This window comes from Balaenoptera ricei, chromosome 15 (genome assembly GCF_028023285.1).
Source record: "Balaenoptera ricei isolate mBalRic1 chromosome 15, mBalRic1.hap2, whole genome shotgun sequence".
NCBI lineage: Eukaryota > Metazoa > Chordata > Mammalia > Artiodactyla > Balaenopteridae > Balaenoptera > Balaenoptera ricei.
This window is the reverse complement of record NC_082653.1, coordinates 25,958,014-25,981,221: the sequence shown is the minus strand read 5'-3', so window position 1 is coordinate 25,981,221 and position 23,208 is coordinate 25,958,014. Positions and strand designations below refer to the sequence as shown.

The 23,208-nt window shown below is 38.5% G+C and overlaps 1 protein-coding gene across 1 annotated transcript in view; it reads right to left on the bottom strand.

Annotated features, from left to right (window-relative positions):
* CDK5RAP1 (CDK5 regulatory subunit associated protein 1) overlaps nucleotides 1–23,208 on the bottom strand; it is a 39,170-nt gene that overhangs the window by 5,695 nt on the left and 10,267 nt on the right. The window contains 6 exon segments of the mRNA XM_059897345.1: nucleotides 4,674–4,823; nucleotides 9,724–9,854; nucleotides 15,217–15,272; nucleotides 15,981–16,078; nucleotides 17,462–17,692; nucleotides 21,689–21,809. Coding sequence (XP_059753328.1) covers nucleotides 4,674–4,823; nucleotides 9,724–9,854; nucleotides 15,217–15,272; nucleotides 15,981–16,078; nucleotides 17,462–17,692; nucleotides 21,689–21,809 — 787 coding nt within the window.

Here is a 23,208-nt window from a genome sequence, read left to right as displayed (position 1 = left end):
AAAACCAGTATGATGGTATTAATTTCCAGAACATACCCAAGTCTTTCTCCTCCAATCATGAGGAAGTGATAAACAAATTTATCCTCAGGCCTTAAATACCAGGAAACTGGACAAAAATATATGAGACACCTATTTTCAGATATTGGACAACAGATTTGCAAAACTATGATCCCCAAGAGAAGGAAAACAAATGGGGTGAGCCCTTCAATCACCCCTGCATTCTACCAGAAGACACGTGCCAGACCAGAGAATGCAAAGCAGGGAGGGAGATCTCAAGGCAGAGCATGGTGGTTCTCTCTGAATTGAGGAAAGTTGGATCAAAGTCCAGGGAGCCTGCAATAGCTGGAAATTGTGGAGCAAGTTCGAGAGAGGAGGGAGCTAAGCAGAAAAAGAGCTGTAGAAATGTGCATAGCAGCCCCCTGAGTCTTTGCTGAATAATAATACATCCCTGTGTGGAGCACAAATCCATGATGTCAGACAAAGAAAGTAACCTGGGAACTGTCAGCTGGTTAGCTCCCAGATCTCACAAAGGGCTAGGAATCATCTGACCTACCACCAAATAGTCCTCACTGATTCCTTGGAACATGCAGTAATGACTCTAGAAGAGCCATAAGTAGTACTAAGGTTAAACTATCCCTAGAATAAAAAAACTTTTCTAGCAAAGATTAAAAACAAGCCTTGATGACCATTCTGACCAGTGTGACATGTGGAATCTAGAAAAATGGTACAGATCAACCTATCTGCAGGGCAGGAACAGAGACGCAGACATAGAGAATGGACATGTGGTCACAGGGGGGAAGGGGAGGGTGGGATGAATTGGGAGATTAGTGTTGATATATACACGATCATGTGTAAAACAAATAGCTAGTGGGAACCTGCTGTATAGCACAGGGAGCTCAGCTCAGTGTTCTGTGATGACCTAGATGGGTGGGATAGGGGTGGGCGGTAGGAGAGAAGTCCAAGAGGGAGAGGATATATGTATACATATAGCTGATTCACTTCGTTGTACAACAGAAACTAACATTGTAAAGCAACTATACTCCAATTAAAACAAAACAAAAAAAACCTTGAAAGGATCAAACAAAACTACAAACTACAAGTAACAAAACTGCTTTATCAGAACAAAGCCCAACACAAAACCCAGACACTCAAAAATAATGTCTGACAGCAAAATGTCCAACATCCAATCAAAAATCACTACATATGCCCAGAAGCAGAAAAACGTGACTCATAATCAAGAGAAAAGTCAGTCAATAGAAACAGACCTAGAAATGATAGCAGTGATGGAATTATCACAAAGATATTAAACCAGCTATTGTAATTAAGCTCAAATACTAAGTTTCAAAAGAAAATAAGAACACAGAAGAGAAGCAGAAGATATTTTTAAAAAACCAAATGTAACTTACAGAGATGAAAAATATATGATCTAAAATTTTTAATTCAATACGTAATAGCAAATGAGACACTACCAAAGAAAAGAATAATGAACCTGAAGACAGAAAAACAGAAACTATTTAAAATGAAGCACAGATATAAAAAAGAGAAAAAAAACTGAGCAGCCTCAGTGTCCTATGACACAATATCAAGTGGTTGGACATACAGGTGACTGGAGAAGGAGAGAAGAAATGGGGGGCGGGAGATGGGTGGCAGGAAGGAGGAGTACAGAAAAAATATCTGAAGAATAGTAAATGAAAATTTTCCAAATTTGATGAAAATTATAAACTCACAAACTAAGCAGCCTTAACATATCCCAAACAAAATACAAAGAAAGCCATGCCAAGACACATCAAATTTCTAAAAAGTGATAAAATGACAACTAACACAACATGTAACACTAAACTAAATCTTTTTCTTATAAATGACAGTTCTGAGACAAATGGAGAAATTTAAATGGGGGGTCTAAGGACTGGATGGTAGTAATCTAACAAGCTTAATTTTCTGATTCTGATGGTTGTACTACAGTTGCATAGGAGAATGCTCCTGTTTGCACAAAATACACACTGCAATATTTGGGGAATTGGGGGCATCAGGGCAACTTACTCTCAAAAGCTTCAAAGAAAAAATTTCTTTGTACTCTACTGCTACTTTTCTACAAGTTTGCGATGTTTTACAATAAATTTTTTGAAAGAGAGAATGTTCATGTTCCATGATTTGAACAACCAACCATAAAAGAACATTTATAAGACAAAGAGGGAAACTGGAACATCAACTACATATTTGATAATATTAAGAAACTACTGTCAATTATTTCAGATATGATAGTCACATTATGTCTATTTTAAAAAAGAGTCATCTTTTAGAGATATATACTGAAATAATTACTGACAAAATAATATATGTCTTGTACTTGCTTCAAAACAACTCAGTGGCGGCAGTAGAGATGAAACAAGATCAGCCATGATTAACACTGTATTGACAAACTGCTGAGGCTGGTTAATGGGTATGTGGGCATTCACTAACCTCTCTATACCTTTTTTTTTTTTTAGATTCTCCATAATTTGAAAAGGTTGGGGGGCGTGGTACTTTTAGGCTACAGAATGAGACAGATATGGGTCAAATTCTGGCTCTGCCACACTAGCTGTGTGACCTTGGGAAAGTTATTTCTACTTCTCTGAGTCTCCTTTCTTCAACTACAAAAGTGGGCTAATAACAGCACTTCTCCCAAGGACTGTGGTGGGACTCAACGTGCATATGACTGTAAAGTACACAGTTCCTGGCACATAGTAAATGCTCAGTATACAGAAGTTATCATCTTCTCTGACACTGAATACAGCAACCCGGTGTTTTAAGCTGGCCATGGGACTTCCCTGGCGGTCCAGTGCTCAAGACTGCACGCTTCCACTGCAAGGGGCATGGGTTCAATCCCTGGTCGGGGAACTAAGATCCCACATGCCGTCCAGCGCAGCCAAAATAAATAAATAAATAAATAAACTGGCCATGACTGGAGGAAAGAAAGTCTCCCCTAAGAAAAAGTGAAGACTCCAATGCTGACCTTGAAAAATTCATTTATTCTCTAGCCCCAGGTGAGTACTGGCTTATGCTGGATGTGTTTTAAAAAAACAAACAAACAAACCTTGTTTTGGTTCATTTAATTACCATGGGCTCTCTGTGGGGTTGATAAAGTCTTGGACAAAAATTAGTAACCTTTGAGTACTTATTCATTCAGTCAAAAGACAGGTACACTATTCTGTACCAGACCCTGTGTGAGGAGAGCTGGGCATACAATAAGACCTAATTCCTACTGGATAAAATGTGGATTGCTAATAGACATGTTCATGTACAGATCTCCAGAATCACAGTGACACCCTAAATAACAAAGCATTTATCGAGGCAAACACTTTTGAGGTATTTCACCAGCTCAGCATCACCAACCATCAGCAGCTACTAGACCAGACCACAGGAAGATTCCTAACCCAAGCTGAGTTGATCGGATTCCCTCTCCTGGAAATTTGAATTGGAGCTGAAAGACACAACTTCGGTCTGTGAAAAACTTGAACTATACCATGAAACACAGGAACTATAGGGCTGCTGTACTCTGCCACACAGATGAAGAATCAGGAAAAGCTGGTCTGAGGAGGAGAGAAGAAAGTCTGAGCCTCAAAGGCTTCCCAGACTGGGTACAGTCCCTTCCAGACACCTGGCAGTATTCTTGCCTTTGGGCTCCACAAAACACTCCTGAAGTCTTATACAACACAGAATTATTTTTGGCTTAGACTGAATAGCTTGAACAAATTTCCCACTGTTACTCACTACCAGAGAGTCCTAACAAACACAAATACCAAGCAATTGCTGATTTTGACACTGCCATATCCTACGGCATGGAGCAGGACTCTCCTTTCTCAAACCTGGACTTGTGAGGAGTCACAGAAAGAGCCCTATCTCTCTCTTTCCTTTCCTCTTCAATAGCCGAAGCATGCAGCTTCACAGAAGGTTAGGTTCCCTAACTCACCCCTTATCCCATCTGTTTAGTGCTCTAAATGATGACTAGGTTCCCAAGCTTGACCACAGAAGACTACAGAACTCCAAACTTCCGAAACGCAGTACATTTCTAAGAAAGTGTGATTTCTAAAAGGACTGAAAACAAACAATAAAATTGTTTCTAAAAATACACATATAATAGTGTTTCCAAAAAGGTGGAGCAGAAATACTTTTCACTAATCCTTTCACTAAATACAAAAATATCCTTCAGGAATGAAGAAGAAATCAAGACACTCTAAGATGAAGGAAAACAAAGAGAATGTGCTGCCAGAGTGTCTAAAGGGAGTCCTCTAAGCAAAAAGTAAACAAAAAAGAAGGAACCCTGGAACAACAGGAAGAAAGAAAAACAGACATGATAACTTGCAAAGAAAATCCCAAGCAACCTACCCAAAAAACTCCTAGAACTATTGAGTTCAGCAAGATCAGAGGATACAAGATAGAAATACAAAAACCAATTATTTCTACATACTAACAGTGAACATATGGACACCCAAAATAAAAATATAGTTGCAATTACAATAGCTAAAAAAAAAAAAAAAAACAATGGGTGTAAATCTAAGAAAACATGTACAGGATCTATATGTTGAAAACTGCTAAAAGATCTAAATAAAGGGAGATATACTGTGCTCTAAAAAACAAAAAACAAACAACAACAACAACAAAATATATATATATATACATACACATAGCCTTACCCCCTCCACCAGCACCAGCTGGGTACAACCCACAAAGGTCTTGTTGGCTTTTGTTGCTTCTTCTCGGAAGACAGTGATAAGTTCCTCCAAACGCCTTAATTTTACCTCTTCCGGGATATCATCCTTCAGCCTGTGATATGCCCGTGTCTTCTATTAAAAAAAAAAAAAGAGATGGAGGTCACCACAGACTTGTAGAATACGTTCTTCAAGCACAGAAGCAGACATGCTCATCCAATTTGCAATTTACAGACACATGTATAGGAACTCAAGCCACACCACAAGGGTTCTGTAGCTCTTGGGCCTCCTAAGAGAAAAAGGTAACTATGCAGTGGAGCCACGTTTTTGCAAGGGTTAAATTCTAAATTTAGTACATGAAAATCATAGACTCAAAATTGTTCTTGATATTTTTATAGGACACAGACACTAAATAATTCATATACCAGGTTACTCAGCAGCAGTGTTTATAAAGACACAAGATGCAAAGCATAGTAAATGTTTATCAATAGGGAACCAGTAGGGCCTTCCCTGGTGGTGCAGTGGGTAAGACTCTGCGCTCCCAATGCAGGGGGCCCAGGTTCGATCCCTGGTCAGGGAACTAGATCCCACATGCATGCCGCAACTAAGAGTCCGCATGGTGCAACTAAGAAGTCTGCATTGGAGAAAAGACAGGCTCTTCAATAAGTGGTGCTGGGAAAACTGGACAGCTACATGTAAAAGAATGAAATTAGAATACTCCCTAACACCATACACAAAAATAAACTCAAAATGGATTAGAGACCTAAATGTAAGACTGGACACTATAAAACTCTTAGAGGAAAACATAGGAAGAACACTCTTTGACATAAATCACAGCAAGATCTTTTTTGATCCACCTCCTAGAGTAATGGAAATAAAAACAAAAATAAACAAATGGGACCTAATGAAACTTCAAAGCTCTTGCACAGCAAAGGAAACCATAAACAAGACGAAAAGGCAACCCTCAGAATGGGAGAAAATATTTGCAAACGAATCAACGGACAAAGGATTAATCTCCAAAATATATAAACAGCTCATGCAGCTCAATATTAAAGAAACAAACACCCCAAACCAAAAATGGGCAGAAGACCTAAATAGACATTTCTCCAAAGAAGACATACAGACGGCCACGAAGCACATGAAAAGATGCTCAACATCACTAATTATTAGAGGAATGCAAATCAAAACTACAATGAGGTATCACCTCACACCAGTTAGAATGGGCATCATCAGAAAATCTACAAACAACAAATGCTGGAGAGACTGTGGAGAAAAGGGAACCCTCTTGCACTGTTGGTGGGAATGTAAATTGATACAGCCACTATGGAGAACAGTATGGAGGTTCCTTAAAAAACTAAAAATAGAATTACCATATGACCCAGCAATCCCACTACTGGGCATATACCCAGAGAAAACCGTAATTCAAAAAGACACATGCACCCCAATGTTCATTGCAGCACTATTTACAATAGCCAGGTCATGGAAGCAACCTAAATGCCCATCAACAGACGAATGGAAAAAGAAGTTGTGGTACATATATACAATGGAATATTACTCAGCCATAAAAAGGAACGAAATTGAGTCACTTGTTGAGACATGGATGGATCTAGAGACTGTCATACAGAGTGAAGTAAGTCAGAAAGAGAAAAACAAATATCGTATATTAATGCATGTATGTGGAACCTAAAAAATGGTACAGATGAGCTGGTTTGCGGGGCAGAAGTTGAGACACAGTTGTAGAGAACAGACATATGGACACCAAGGGGGGAAAACTGCGGTGGGGTGGGGATGGTGGTGTGCTGAATTGGGCGATTGGGATTGACATGTATACACTGATGTGTATAAAATTGATGACTAATAAGAACCTGCAGTATAAAAAAACAAACAAACAAAACAACTAATACTAAACTTTCATTGGGTTATTTGTATGGAAATATGTTAATATAAATGTTTCAGACATTATATGAAATTTCTAAAAATCTTATATGTTCTGGTATAATGTTATAAATCATAATCCTAGTTATTACTTTAAAATGTATATCTCAGAAATAACTAATTTTCTTGTCAACTACATTATTATGAACTTTCATCAAATCTTTAACCATGGTCATTTTTAAGTCTTTTGTCATTTACAGATAGTTCTGGGTGTACTCTGATGCTTTTGCAAATATGTTCCTATAAAAGGGTTTCATCTTCAAGGAATTCATGGAAAAGAATCTGACAAGTACAGGTTTCTGGTAACTGACTGTACTGCTGAACTGAATGAATAAGCATTTTCAGAACTCTAATGAAAAACTGATGAACTCATAAAAGTGCTAACAAAAGATCAAGATGAAAAAAATTAATTACATGGGACTGAGTGAACTGATGAGGATGAGTATAATTTTTGTGACTTTCTGTTTGAATTAAAAAAAAAAAAATCCCACAAGGACTCAGAGGCAAAGAATATACAAATCAATTTGCACTGCAAAGTAAAGGAGCTGTTACAGTGGAGGATTACTGGACTGAATGTCAATATTATGACATAGTATGAGTGTGTTTCATGTTTGGTAATTGCAATCATTGTTGCTTTTGTTGTGGTCATCCATATACAATGCTTGGTGTCAGTCTATTTATCTCTTGTAAAAATAAAATACAGTGTGTGTGTGTGTGTGTGTGTGTGTGTGTGTGAAAAAAAAAAAAAAAGAAGTCTGCATGCTGCAACTAAAAGATCCCACGTGCCACAACTAAGACCCAGTGCAGCCAAATAAATAAATAAATAATTTTTTAAATTTTATTTAAAAAAATAGGTAACCAGTAAAACAAATTATGGTTTATCTACACAATGGAATACTACACAGTTGTGAAAAAGAATGAAATAGCTATGTATATAGATATGATTGCTCTCCAAAATATACTCTGAACAGAAATAAGCAAGGCACAGATCAACATGTATAATAAATTTGATGTAGAAAGTATACATATAAATGTATTTATAAATACATGAAATGTCTCTGGAAGGTTAAAGAAGAAGTTTCTAAGAGCAGTTGCCTTCAGGGAAGGAACTGAAAAACTAGGCAACCTAGGAAGAAAAAACAACTCCTTTGCACTGCATACTATTTTGACCTTTTGAATTTTATACCACACCCAGGTTTTACCCAGTCAAAAAAAAAAAAAAAAAAAAGAAAGAAAGAAAATGTATCCTTGAAATCATCCAAAATCATAGTGTACATACATGTTTATATATATAAATATACACACACACACGTTTATATATATCTTTATGTACACAAGCTCATAATGGAGTTGGAGAACCACTGAGCTAGACAAAAGTGGAAAGTCTATACACCAAAGTCTGGACATTCAAACCAATCTGCCTTTAAGAGAACTACCATATCCAGAGGGAAATGAAGAATGGGTAGAGAATTCTAAAACAGAATTCTCTTACAGGGTTTACTCTATTCTGTCTTATTATTAATAACTAACCTCTACTGTGCACTTAACTATTATAAAACACTATTTTAAGTGTTTTATATATATTATCTTAATCCTCAAAATAACCTGATGAGGTTGGTATTAATGTTATCCCTTTTCACAGATGAAGAAAGCAAAAACTTTTCCCAAGGTCACACATTATTAAATGGAAAAGGCACAATGTGAGTGCTTGTTCTCATCCACTATGCTACTTGATTAAGCCTCTAGGACCTTAACCCTAATCTAGGAATTAGACTCCAAAGTAAACACTCATATTCAATGCCCATAGCATATGCTTCCACCTCACACTGAAAACTCACTTCCCAACTCTAGCATTAAAAAGAATTTCTCTTGGGCTTCCCTGGTGGTGCAGTGGTTAAGAATCTGCCTGCCAATCCAAGGGACACAGGTTCAAGCCCTGGCCTGGGAAGATCCCAAAAGCTGCGGAGCAACTAAGCCCGCGAGCCACAACTACTGAGCCCACGTGCCACAACTACTGAAGCCTGCGCGCCTAGAGCCCATGCTCCGCAACAAGAGAAGCCACCACAATGAGAAGCCCGTGCACCGCAACGAAGAGCAGCCCCCAATCACCACAACTAGAGAAAGCCGGCGCACAGCAACAAGGACCCAACACAGCCAAAAATAAATAAATAAATTTATTTAAAAAAAAAATTTCTCTTGCATATTTGTGATGTCCACAGAGATGAGGCAAATTGGAACCCAACAACCCTTCTGATGCTTCATCCCTGAAACAATTCTATAAGAGACATCAATATACACATTGGCTCACTTACACTGTCTACAGAATACTAGGTAGTGAGCTTTAAAAGACGTGAATTAGCTTGGTTGATGACAGCTGAGTGACAGTGATGGTTCAATCATTCAACAGATAGCTTTTCCCTGGCCACAGAGACCCCTCAGCCTCCAGCCCAAACACATGGCAAGCTGCCCCTGAGGTGACTGCGGGGATGAGAAGTGACCCATGCAAATTCATCCCTACTATCAAGAAAATGGCAGACAACCAGAACTATCCCCTCTCTGCAGGAAATATGCATTACCCTTCCTTTTCTTTCTCATCTCCTTCTGCTTTGCTTTCCTGGGAATCTGTGTTATAGGAGAAACTCTAAAGTGGACATCAGTGGGTTCACTTGGCCTAGAAAAATGGAAATTAAAAATGGCTGAGGATGGCTAGGAGGGCAACAAGGAGCCTCTGTAAAACAAATCACATCTGTTGGCCAAAAAAGAAGTTCTGCATATTAATAAAAGATTTTCGGTTTCTTTTAAAGAGAATAGTGCCCCTCCCTCCACTTTCAAATTCTGAACCTAAACATAATTTTAAATATTCTAATGAAGAGGAATATTAGCACAATTGTTTTTCATCTCAAATTGCTGAACTGTATAAAAGGGCAGACAGGTTTATTAGAAAAAATAAAGAAATGAATGGTAAGATACTTGTGGTTTCTCAAGGACAGCCTCGCTGCCACTTTCTTTTCTTCCCAGCTGTCCACAATCGACCAGAAACTGGTCGGGAATGATGTCAGTCTCAGCATAGAAGTAGCTCCTCCCCCAGCCCAGGACTCACCTGTCTCATGCTGTAGGCAAAGAGGAAGCCCATGTTGTATTGAACTTCCTGAAGCAAAGACACTGTCTGGAGGTGATCTTCCTCCGTCTCACCACAAAAGCCAGCAATGAAATCGCTGCTGAGGCTCACACCTGTGACACACAACAAAAGAGAGCATGTCACTGCTGCTTACCTTCAAGAGAAGCCTTTGGTACCGGTGGATTACAGAGGGAAGGATAGAGACTGTAAGGCCTTCCCTGGAGCTAGCCAACCCGTGTGCAAGTAAAACGGAACAGTTATTATAGAGCGAGGAGGTAAAGGCCTGCTCATCAACAAGGTTCCCATGCCAGAGCCTGGCTTCTCAGTCTACATTCCCCTCAGTGCTAGAAAAGGTATTTTTCACTTCAAATACTGGATTTAGGGACACAGTAGGAGTCCATATTTTCAAATTTGTCCTGCTTTAACTTTTTTTTAATTTAATTTTTATTTTATATTGGGGTATATTTGATTTACAATGTTGTGTTAGTTTCAGGTGTACAGCAAAGTGATTCAGTTTTACATATACATGTATCCATTCTTTTTCAGATTCTTTTCCCATATATTTAGGTTATTACAGAATATTGAGTAGAGTTCCCTGTGCTATACAGTAGGTCCTTGTTGATTATCTATTTTATGAATTCCACTTATAAGTGACATCATATGTTATTTGTCTTTGTCTGACTTACTGCACTTAGTATGATAAACTCTTGGTCCATCCACACTGCTGCAAATGGCATTATTTCGTTCTTTTTTATGGCTGAGTAATATTCCATTGTATATATGTACCATACCTTCTTTATCCATTCCTGTCGATGGACATTTAGGTTGCTTCCATGTCTTGGATACTGTAAATAATACTGCAGTGAACACTGGGGTGCATGCATCTTTTTGAATTATGGTTTTCTTGGGATATATGCCCAAGAGTAAGATTGCTGGATCATATGGAAGCTCTATATTTAGTTTTTTAAGGAGCATCCATACTGGTTGTACCAATACGGAGGTTGTCTCCATAGTGGTTGTCTCCATATGGTTGTCTCCATAGTGGCTGTACCAATTTACATTATCATCAACAGTGCAGGAGGGTTCCCTTTTCTCCAGACTCTCTCCAGCATTTATTGTTGGAAGATATTTTGATGATGGTCATTCTGACCAGTGTAAGGTGATACCTTATTGTAGTTTTGATTGCATTTCTCTGATAATTAGCAATGTTGAGCAGCTTTTCATGTGCTCTTTGGCCATCTGTATGTCTTCTATGGAGAAATGTCTATTTAAGTCTTCTGCCCATTTTTTGATTGGGCTGTTTGTTTTTTGATACTAAGCTGCATAAGCTGTTTGTCTATCTTGGAGATTAATCCCTTGTCAGTCGCTTCATTTGCAAATATTTTCTCCCATTCTGTGGCTTGTCTTTTTGTTTTGTTTACGGTTTCCTTTGCTGTACAAAAGCTTTTAAGTTGAATTAGCTCCCATTTATTTTTGTTTTTATCTTCATTACTTTAGGAAGTGGATCCAAAAAGATATTGCTGCAGGAATTCCCTGGTGGTCCAGTGGTTAGGACTTGGCACTTTCACTGCCATGGCCTGGGTTCAATCCTTGGTTGGGGAACTAAGATCTCTCAAGCCATGTGGCACGGCCAAAAAAAAAAAAAGATACTGCTGCCATTTATGTCAAAGAGTGTCCTGCCTATGTTTTCCTCTAAGAGTTTTATAGTATCCAGTCTTACATTTAGGTCTTTAATCCATTTTGAGTTTATTTTTGTGTATAGTGTTAGAGAATGTTCTAATTTCATTCTTTTACATGTAGCTGTCCAGTTTTCCCAGCACCACTTATTGAAGAGACTGTCTTTCTCCACTGTATATTCTTACCTCCTTTGTCGTAGATTAATTGACCATAGATGTGTGGGTTTATTTCTGGGCTTTCTATCCTGTTCCAATGATCTATATTTCTGTTTTTGTGCCAGTACCATACTGTTTTGATGACTGTAAGTTTGTAGTATAGTCTGAAATCAGGGAGCTTGATTCCTCCAGCTCCATTTTTCTTTCTCAGGATTGCTTTGGCTATTCGGCATCTTTTATGTTTCCATATAAATTTTAAAATTGCTTGTTCTAGTTCTGTGAAAAACGCCATTGGTAATTTGATAGGGATTGCACTGAATCTGTAGATTGCCTTGGGTAGTATAATCATTTTGACAATATTGATTCTTCCAATCCAAGAACATGGTATATCTTTCCATCTGTTTGTGTCATCTTCAATTTCTTTGATCTTATAGTTTCTTAACTTTCATCTTATAGTGTCTTATAGTTTTCAGAGTACAGGTCTTTTGCCCCTTAGGTAGGTTTATTCCTAGGTATTTTATTCTTTTTGATGCAACGGTAAATGGGATTGTTTAATTTCTCTTTCTGATCTTTTGTTGTTAGTGTATAGAAATGCAACATTTCTGTACATTAATTTTGTACCCAGCAACTTTACCACATTCATTGATAAGCTCTAGTAGTTTTCTGGTAGCATCTTTAGGATTTTCTGTGTATAGCATCATGTCATCTGCAAACAGTGACAGTTTTACGTCTTCTTTTCCAATCTGGATTCCTTTTATTTCTTTTTCTTCTCTGATTGCCATGGCTAGGACTTCCAAAGCTGTGTTGAATAAAATTGTCTTGTTCCTGATCTTAGAGAAAATGCTTTCAGCTTTTCACCCTTAAGTATGCTGTTAGCTGTGGGTTTGTCATATATAGCCTTTATTATGTTGTTAGGTTCCCTCTATGCCCACTTTCTAGAGAGTTTTTATCACAAATGGGTGTAGAATTTTGTCAAAAGCTTTTTCTGCATCTACTGAGATGATCACATGGTTTTTACTCTTCAGTTTCTTAATGTGGTATATCACACTGATTGATTTGTAGATATTGAAAAAAATCCTTACATCCCTGGGATAAATCCCACTTGATCATGGTATATGATCCTTTCAATGTACTGTTGGATTCGGTTTGCTAGTATTTTGTTGAGGATTTTTGCATCTATGTTCATCAGTGATATTGGCCTGTAATTTTCTTTTTGTGGTATCTTTGGTTTTGGAATCAGGGTGATGGTGGCCTCACAGAATGAGTTTGGGAGTGTTCCTTCCTCTGCAATTTTTTGGAATAGTTTCAGAAGGATAAGAAGGGTAAGTGTTAACTCTTCTCTAAATGTTTGACAGAATTTGCCTGTGAAGCCAGCTGGTCCTGGATTTTTGTTTGTTGGAAGTTTGGGGGTGGGTTTGTCTGTCTGTCTATCTATCTATCTATTTATTTATTTATTGCTGCGTTGGGTCTTCGTTGCTGTGTGCAGGCTTTCTCCAGTTGTGGCAAGCAGGGGCTACTCTTCGCTGCAGTGTGCGGGCTTCTCATTGCGGTGCCCTCTCCCATTGTACAGCACAGGCTCTAGGCACACGGGCTTCAGCAGCTGTGGCACATGGGCTCAGCAGCTGTGGCTCGCAGGCTCTAGAGCGCAGGCTCAGTAGTTGTGGCACACAGGCTTAGTTGCTCCAGGGCATGTGGGATCTTCCCAGACCAGGGCTCAAAGCCCCATCCCCTGCTTTGGCAGGCAGATTCTTAACTACTGTGCCACCAGGGAAATCCCTTGTTGGAAGTTTTTTAATCACAGTTTCAATTTCAGTACTTGCAATTGGTCTGTTCATATTTTACTTCTTCCTGGTTCAGACTTGGAAGATTGTACCTTTCTAAGAAATCATCCATTTCTTCTAGGTTGTCCATTTTATTGGCATATAGTTGCTTGTAGTAGTCTCTTATGATCCTTTGTATTTCTGTGGTATCAGTTTTAACTTCATTTTCATTTCTTTTTTTTTTTTTTTTTTTTTTTTTTTGGCTGTGCCACATGGCATATGGAATCTTAGGGATCTTAGTTCCCCAACCAGGAACAAACCCATGCCCCCTGCAGTGGAATCAAGGAGTCCTAACCACTGGATTGCCAGGGAATTCGCTCATTTCTAATTTTATTGATTTGAGCCCTTTCCCTTACATTCTTGATAAGTTTGGCCAAAGGTTTATCAATTTTATCTTTTCAAAGAACCAGGTTTCGTTTCATTTATCTTTTCTGTTGTTTTCTTCGTCTCTATTTCATTTATTTCTGCTCTGACCTTTAAGATTTCTTTCCTTCTACTATGGGTTTTGTTTGTTCTCCTTTCTCTAGTTGCTTCTGGTGTAAGGTTAGGTGGTTTGAGATTTTTCTTGTCACCTGAGGTAAGATTATATTGCTATAAACTTCCCTCTTAGGGACTTCCCTGGTGCCACAGTGGTTAGGACTCTGTGCTCCCAATGCAGCAGGCCCTGGTTCGATTCCTGGTCAGGGAACTAGATCCCACACACATGCCGCACCTAAGAGTTTGCATGCCACAACTAAGGAGCCCGCGTGCTGCAACTAAGGAGCCAGCGAACCGCAACTAAGGAGCTCACCTGCCGCAACTAAGCCCCGGCACAACCAAATAAAAATAAATAAATACATAAATAAACTTCCCTTTTGGAACTGCTTTTGCTGTGTCCCAAAAGTTTTGGATCGTCATGTTTTCATTTTCATTTGTATCTAGGAATTTTTTGATTTCCTCTTTGATTTCTTCGGCAATCCATTTTTTAGCCTCCATGCGTTTGTGTTTTTTACAGTTTTTTTCTTGTAGTTGATTTCTAATCTCACAATGTTGTGGCTAGAAAAGATGCTTGACATGACTTCAGTTTTCTTAAATTTACCATGGTTCGCGTGACCCAGCATGCGATCTATCATGCAGAATGTTTCAGTACCTCATCCAAACATATACTTTTGAAGTTAAACACAATGTTCCAACACACTTTAATTTATTTAATTATCCCAACAATCCAATAAGGTGAGTACTATTAACTCCATGTTACAGATGAGGAAACTGCAGCCCAGAGAACCTCCACACTATCCTGCCCTATCCAAATGAAAGTATTGGTACAGAACACAAGTTACAATAATTAGAAATTTGTAAAACAATGTAGACATTGTCAACAAATCTAAACTAAAAGACTTACAGAGTAATTTTATTCAGAGGAAGGGAAAAGAGAGAGGGGAGTAAGCGTTATGATAACAAGAAAGGAATTACCTCTAAGTACACATTTTTAAAGATATCAATTGCTCCCAAATCAGAACTAATTTAGACTATAACTTTGCCAGCTAACGAGCAAGAACAAGGTTTCTCTCATATGTTCAGAAACACAAAGACTATAGAAAAGGAATCCCTTTAGTACCTGATGCCACAAGCTAATCCACACCTCTGAGTATATCTAGTAAGACCAAGATATTAAAAAATCGGAAAGAAGTAAAGAAGTAAAGAGAAAGAGAGAAATGAAGAGGACCAAAAGAAGTGAGAAAGGTGACACAATGTACTACCACAGGTGTTGCCTGTATCTGACCAAGAAGACTGGGGTCACTGGTAGAGTAATGTGCTCAGCAAAATATGTTTCTTAAATGTACCTGGGATAGACTCTCTGATATGATGAATTAATTCCACATAAGCTTCTCTTGAATATCTGCAATAAAGAACAAAAAGAAAAAGCTTAGATGAACCAATCTTCTTTAAATGAATGCTATAAGAAGATAACACTATGAACTAATCACATGTAATTACTTCTCATTCACATAGGACAGTACAAGAGTAAGTATCCAGAAGAGTCCTTTTGATCCAAATCCTGTACTATAACCTAATCCAGAGCCTATAAAATTTTAATTCAAGAACATAAATTACTCTAAATAGATGTTTTTATTTAACTAAGAAATGAAGACAAATTAACATTTAATATCTCTAAAACTCTTTTCCAATGTGGAATACAAGGAAATTACTAGTTCCATACAGCTTGCCATTTGTCACATGCTCCTTTCAGTCTTATCTTTGCTATATTTACTATTCCCAAAGTGAGTGAACACACGGAGCTATATTTAAATTCTAAGACCTAAAAAACTTTAATGTTAAAAGCTAAAGGATTAAAATCTCAGTGTGCCACACAGTAGGTGCATAATAAAACACATGCTAAACAAATGAAATGAGTGATCTAGTCCTCAGTGTATACTTACAGAATGAACGAAGCAAGTTATAATGTCCATGGGTTTACTCATGTAATAAATATTTAGTGAGCAGCTACTGTGTGCCACACACTACACTAGGTTCTTAGACACTGCTTGGTCCTTAAGGAAACATGGAAAGGTATGGGATGCCCCCACCCGCCCCAAGCAAGTCTGACCCCCTCCGCATGGCCTCCAATACACGGCTGCTTCCACTCTGGGCTGGTAGGTGGATCTGTTTACAGATGTTGTCCCTCTCATGAATCAGCTGCAGAACCTGATCAAATAGAACACATTAAAGGTCATCAAAGTCTCACCAAAGAATCTTGCAGAAAGGAATACCACCCCCCACTGTTTCTCCACCAAAGTTAATCTTTGAGAATTACGAGGCTGACTAAACCAAACACGTAAATTACCGAAAATCTTTACTTTTGCTCAACCCACGTTCTGTCTGTCCCAGACATTTCACCTGATGGCATCTCTGCTTTCAAAGAGTGAAGAAAGTAAGCAGAGGTCAGATTCAAGCCATGGGCCTATACAGGGGTAGTGCCAACACAGACCAGAAAGGAAAAACAGCATTTGTTTCATCCAGCTTACAAACTAATTAGCCACCTTAAAAGATATCATCAAGGAACTAAAACTAGGAGAAAATACCTGAAAAAAATATACTGACAAATGATTTGTATCAAGAATACATAAAGAGGGCTTCCCTGGTGGCGCAGTGGTTGGGAGTCCGCCTGCCAATGCAGGGGACACGGGTTCAAGCCCTGGTCCAGGAAGATCCCACATGCCGCGGAGCAACTAAGCCCGTGAGCCACAACTGCTGATCCCGCGTGCCACGGCTACTGAAGCCCACGTGCTTAGAGCCCGTGCTCCACAGCGGGAGAGGCCACTGCAGTGAGAGGCCCGCGCACCACAGGGAAGAGTGGCCCCCGCTTGCTGCAACTAGAGAAAGCCTGCGCGCTGCAACGAGGACCCAACGCAGCCAAAATAAATAAATTAATTAATTTAAAAAAAAAAAAGAAAAGGAAAAAAAAAAGAATACATAAAGAACTTTCACAACTCAATAAGACAAATAACACAGAGGGGAAAAAGTAGGGGTGGGGCCAAAACACAGACATTTCACCAACACAAAAAACCTTCCAAAAAAAGGTTTCACACGTGAGCTACATACTACATGCCAAGCACATTGCCAAGTACATTCTACCCGTTATATCTATTTCCCAATAACCCAAAGCAGGAAGTGATTATTAACCATTTTACAAACAAAGATGACAAGTTGAAAAGGTCACCCCTACTGGTAAAGCAGTGGAAGAGCCAGGACTGAACTCAGCTCTGAGGCCAAAGTCTAGACTGTTTCACACTGCATCACACTGCCCCCCCACCTGTCCTTCCCACAACATCCTGTAATAAAACCTCTCTCCGCACAGCCCTCATGGTCCCACTGGTGGTCTTAATATCAGTCCTTTACCTGCCCCCACCTTGGCAGACTTCAAATCTTTCCAAAGGATAGGTAGATTCAGAGGGCAATATAGTAATACACCACAGGATCCCCTGATCCTCTGAGGACGGATGTCTCTGCTGCATGCTACTGGCTGCAGCCTTTGGCATGCTTAAGGATACTGATGTCAGTTAGACACAGTAAACTCTCAATACTCACCTCATCAGGAAAGTCCTTGGGGTGGGGAGAGGTGAAACGAATCCTCATTTCAGGATCTATTCTGGAGACCTGATCCAGAAGGTAAGCAAAACGAAGGCCCCCTTGCTTGGCTTTATAGTTGGTGGAAAAGCCACGGCTAAGGTTGGTGGACACTGCATTGTTGAACTGGACCTCTGAATTGTCCCGAAAACTATTAACATTCTGACCAAGGAGTGTCACTTCTTTCAGCCCCTGAAAAAGGGAAAATAAATATACTGGAAGCAATTTTAAAACATGTTTGGCAGCTTCACACCAAATCACTAGCTAAAATTAGCTAAACCTACCAAGAGCCATCCATAAATATACTCTGTCTTTAACCCAATAATTTCATGCTTGGGCATCTTGTCTGAAGAACTGAACTTCAGAATAAAACCTTATGCAAAAAATCTTCAAAGCATTTTTTAGATAGCAAAAAAGCTGGATTCAAGTCCCATGTTCAATAATAATGGTTAATTTATAACACCAAAAATCAAATTATGACACCATTCTGTCCACTGAATGTTATATAACCATCACCTATGAAGTATTCTTGCCAAAAATATTTAGTCTAAATCCCATCAAGCTGTAACACCTAACTTCCAGTTTACCAGAATTCAGGGGAATATTTTAAATGACAACACAAGGAAGCAATCAGACAAACCCAGACATGTCTAATGCATCATTTAAGACACACAACAAAAAAGTGAAAGGACTGTTTTAGATTAAGAGAGACTGAAGAAATATTACAATACAATCAAACAAAACTGTACAAATCTTGATGGGATCTTGGTTTGAAAGCAGAACAGTAATAAGATATTTTTGGATAAATTAATAAATTTTGAATATGGGCTGCGTGTTAGAGAATATTAGTTAATTGTTAAATTTCCTACAAATGATAATGGTATTATGGTTATGAAGGGGAAAATTCTTTATTCTGAGAAGACACATACTGACGGATGCAGGGCAAAGTGGCCTGATGACTACCATTTACTTTCAAATGGTTCAAAAAAAATATATTTATATATCTATAGAGATAGGCAGATAAAGGACATATGACAAAATGTTAATAATCATGTTTATTAGACTAGTCTTTCAACCTGTCTGTTTGAAAATCTGCATTGTAAAAGTTCAGAAAGAAGAAGAATAATGGTTTCTATAAAGACTATTTTTTATAATTTTATTTTGACATAATTTCAAACTTACAGAAAAATTGCAATGGTATAAAAAACTCCCAGGACTTCCCTGGTGGTCCAGTGGTTAAGAATCCGCCTTCCAATGCTAGGGAAGCAGGTTCGATCCCTGGTCAGGGAACTAAGATCCCACATGCTGTGGGGCAACTAAGCCCGCGTTGCAACTACTGAGCTCGTGCACTCTGGAGCCCACGCACCACAACTGGAGAGCCCGTGTGCCATAACTACTGAGCCCAAGTGCTCTGGAGCCCACGTGCCACAACTAGAGAGAAACCTGCTCACCGCAACAAAGAGCCCATGTGCCACAATGAAAAGATCCCACATGCCACAACTAAGACCCAACACAGCCAAATAAATAAATAAATAAATTTTTTTAATTAAAAAAAACTCCCATATACTATTTGCCCAGATTCAGTAACTGTTAACATTGTATCCTATTTCTTTATTATTCACATTCACACCTCATGTATATACTTTCTCTCTCTACACACACATGCAAGCACACATTTTTCTAAGTCTTCTGAGAAAAAGCTGCAAACATCATACTCTTTTACTTCTAAATATTTCAGCATATAAGAATATTTTCTTATATAATAGTAGTCACAGTACAATTATCAAAATCAGAAATATTGATAATATTATCTAATCCACATTCCATAAGCCAAATTTTCACCAACTGTCCATACTATGTCCTTTATAACTTTTTTTCTTAATCTTTATTCAGCAACGGCATGTCTAGAAACTTATCTTATGGATATAACTATTAAGATGGACAAAGATTAATGCATAGAGATGTACTTCTACACAGCACTGTTTTAACAGAGGAAGAACTGAAAGCAATTTGAAAGCTGCTGTCCTACAAGTAAATCATAGTGCATCCATACCAAGGAAGGCCACACAACTACAAAAATAAATTAAAAGCTGTTAATGACATGAGAAAATGTTCACACTATTACAGACAGGATACAAACTTGCTTAGGCAGTGACATCACAATCACATAAGAATATGTAATTTTTTTAAACATTTTTATTCCCTGATTAGAATCCCACTCCAGGACCATGCAATGCATTTAACTGTCAAAACCCGAGTCTCCATAAAGACTATTTATTTTTACAAGTTGTGACATAATGTTAGCTTAAAAAACAGGATATACTAAATGCAACATGGATCCTGGTTTGGATCCAGAAAGAAGACATTAGTGGGGAAACTTGGCAAAATCAGAATAAAGTCTGAAGTTAGTTAACAATAATATACCAATGCTAATCTTTTAGTTGTAAGAAATGTACCAAAGTTAAGTGAGATGTTAACATTAGAGGTAACTATCTTTGCAACTTTTCTTACAGAAAAGAAAAGTCTGAAGTTATTCCAAACCAGAAAATTTTTTTAAAAGATAGTAAGATATAAAACTAAGTAAAACACACACACATATAAAGAGATGTAATGACCAAATGAAAAAAGAGCTATGGGACAATTGGGAAAATTTGAATATGAGTGGACTAAAATGAAAAGATATTTAGCATTTTTTGTTAATCCTGTTAGAGGAATTAATGGTATTGAAAATATCCTTATTTTTTTTTAGGGATGCACAATTACTTAAGGGTGAAATGTCATGCTGTACTCTGAGATACTTAACAACAAAAAAAATAAAGTAAATATAGCAAAATGTAACAATTATTAAATTTCAGGGACTTCCCGGGCAGTCCAGTGGGTGGGAATCCACGCCTCTATTGCAGGGGACACAGGTTCGATCGCTGGTCAGGGAACTAAGATCCCACATGCTGCAGGGCAACTAAGCCCACGCGCTGCAACAAAAGATCCTGCATGCCACAACGAAGATCCCGAATGCCACAACTAAGACCCGATGCAGCCAAATTAATTAATTAATTTTTAAAAACACACACACAATGCAGAATCTTAATTTTTCATAAGTCAATGTCTTTGAATTCACTTAGATTCACTTTAATGTTATTAAGTTCCTTCTTTTATATGCAAATACCCTATAAAAGTTAGGGGTTTTTTGTCATCACCTCAGTCTATTTAAACAGAATATCTCCATCCCAAAGGAGTGAGTTTTGGTACAGCTGGAGAGCTGGAAGGGGAGAGGAAGGAGACCACTTTAGACCACTTTGGATAGCACTGGGTGAGGTAAGGTATGAAGAATACTCACAGTGCCTGTGAGCAGCCAGAGACCAAATCAGGGAACTGAGAATCTGGGGATGGGAGAAGAGAAGACAGCTTGCCAGAGTGCACAAACAAAGGCAAACTGCTGACTTAGAACTGGAGCAGGGGCTAGCCTCCCATGGTTCCTAAGCCAAGCAAGTAAGAAAACACAGAGACTCGAGTGGAAGAAAAGCTCCATATTCCCACCTATTGTCCTCTTTTGCAGGGCTGGAATATTAGGGCCTAGGGTTAGGGAGAGACCTCAAGGGCTGAGGGACCAGCTCCCAATAGGAGGAAGGCAGGAGATATCTCCCCTCTGGCCTCTGATCTGAGTCACTACCCTCACCTAACCTCTGTCCCTCAACTAGTGAGCTGGCTCAGTGATAAAATGAACAAGAGATTTGGGAATAGCCTAGAATACAAAGACAGACTAATAAATCATTCTCTGAAAACTTACTAAGTGCCAGTAACAATTGTCCTTCCAGTAACAATCCTTCCAATAACCTAGCAAAGAAGGTATCTGCCCTCTTTTCATAGATGGGGAAACTGTGTTTTGAAGAAGATAGTTAAGTGACCTATGCCAGGGCATCAAGCCAGAGAATGGTGGAGCCAGAATTCACAATCATCTAATTCATGCTCTCTCCATTCTACTGTGCTGCCGCCCAAGCAAACCTCTCAGTGGATCTGCCTATAATTCCTGGGCAGCAAACCCAAGATGTACACCCAGGTATTTCTTTCTGGCCAGGTATGGTTCTAAACTTGTACAGCTTAGAGAAATCACAGGCTACAAAACTAGAAAGGTTGTCCTCATCCTCTCACAAACACGCTCACAGTAAGAAGGGCTGGAGAATTTTTCACCTGCTCAGAAAGCTTCCTCACTTCCTCTAGAATGGAGGCAACAGGCCGACTCCTCTCCCGGCCACGTGTGAAAGGAACAATGCAGTAGCTGCACATGTTGTCACAGCCTCGCATGATAGACCTGGGGAGGAAAGCACCAGAACTTAGTAACAGGAGCAGGATGGCCTGGTCCAACCCAAGGAGCACCTCCCTTGGCATTATCCTTTGGCTCTGAATTCTCTTGGCAACAGGCTCACACTGGACCAATTGGAGATCTAAGAAGCAATAAAGCAGACATTTTTTATCTTTAAAAACTATTATGGGGAGTTCCTTGGTGGCCTAGTGGTTAGGATTCCAGGCTTTCACTGCCGTGGCCTGGGTTCAATCCCTGGTCAGGGAAATGAGATCCCACAAGTTGCACAACACGGCCAAAAAAAAAAAAAAAACTTATTATGTGTTAATCACAGGATATAAACCAAACTGTAATTGGTGGATGCAGTGGTTACCCTAAGGGACCGCAGTGGTGAAGGAACGGGTTGCAGACGTACCACACCTGGACTTTCTACTGTTTATATTTAGATATTTTTGAACTCTTTAAATCTAGACCAGAAAAAAATAAATATTATAAAGAGTGTATTAGGAATGAAGACCTTGGATTTAAAACACAAGGTTCTGCATCTCTCACTCATTCCTGATCCAAATGCTAAGTATCTAAGTTACATCACCCTCTTTCATTGCATCATGTATATGAAAGCCTAAATTTATCTTAAGGAAATAATGATGGATAGATGTATAGTAAAGATGTTTACTGAAGGATTGTTAAATAAATGTTGGCTATTAATTTTTATAAAGCATTCCAACAACAGAGTATTGGATAGCCATTAAAATGAGAGGTTGGCAAACTTTTTCCGTAAAAAACCAGATGGTAAATATTTGAGGTTTTGCAGACTATACAGTAGAGACTCATCCTCCTCACAACTACTCAATTCTGATATTGTAGTGGCAAAAGCAGCCACAGACAATATATAAACAAATGGGTATGGCTGTATTACAGTAAAACTTTATTTACAAAAATAGGCTATAAGCCTATTTGCCAATCTGTTAGAGAAAATTTCATGACATAACAAATGTACATTATTTTAAATATGAAAAGGTTATAAAACCAAGTACACCAAGAGCCAATTTTTATAAATAAATATACACAAAGCATACACATACAAACACAGAAGAAAGAACAGAGTGATACACACCAAACTGCTAATAGTGTTTATCATTAGCTGGTAGGAGTATAGGTAATCCTTACGCTCTTCTTTATGTTTTTCTATCTTTCCACATATTCTTCAACAAACATGAACTATTTTGTCATCAGATCTTCTTTTTTTAACTTAAAAGATCAGAGGAGGGGAAAAAAAGATCCTGAAAGCCCTAGATATTTTAAGTGAAAAAAATAATAAGAGTATAGAAGGGAGGGCAGGAAAGATTCTATATTATATACATGAATGCATGTGCAAAGAATACCTCTGAAAGGATTATATAAGAAA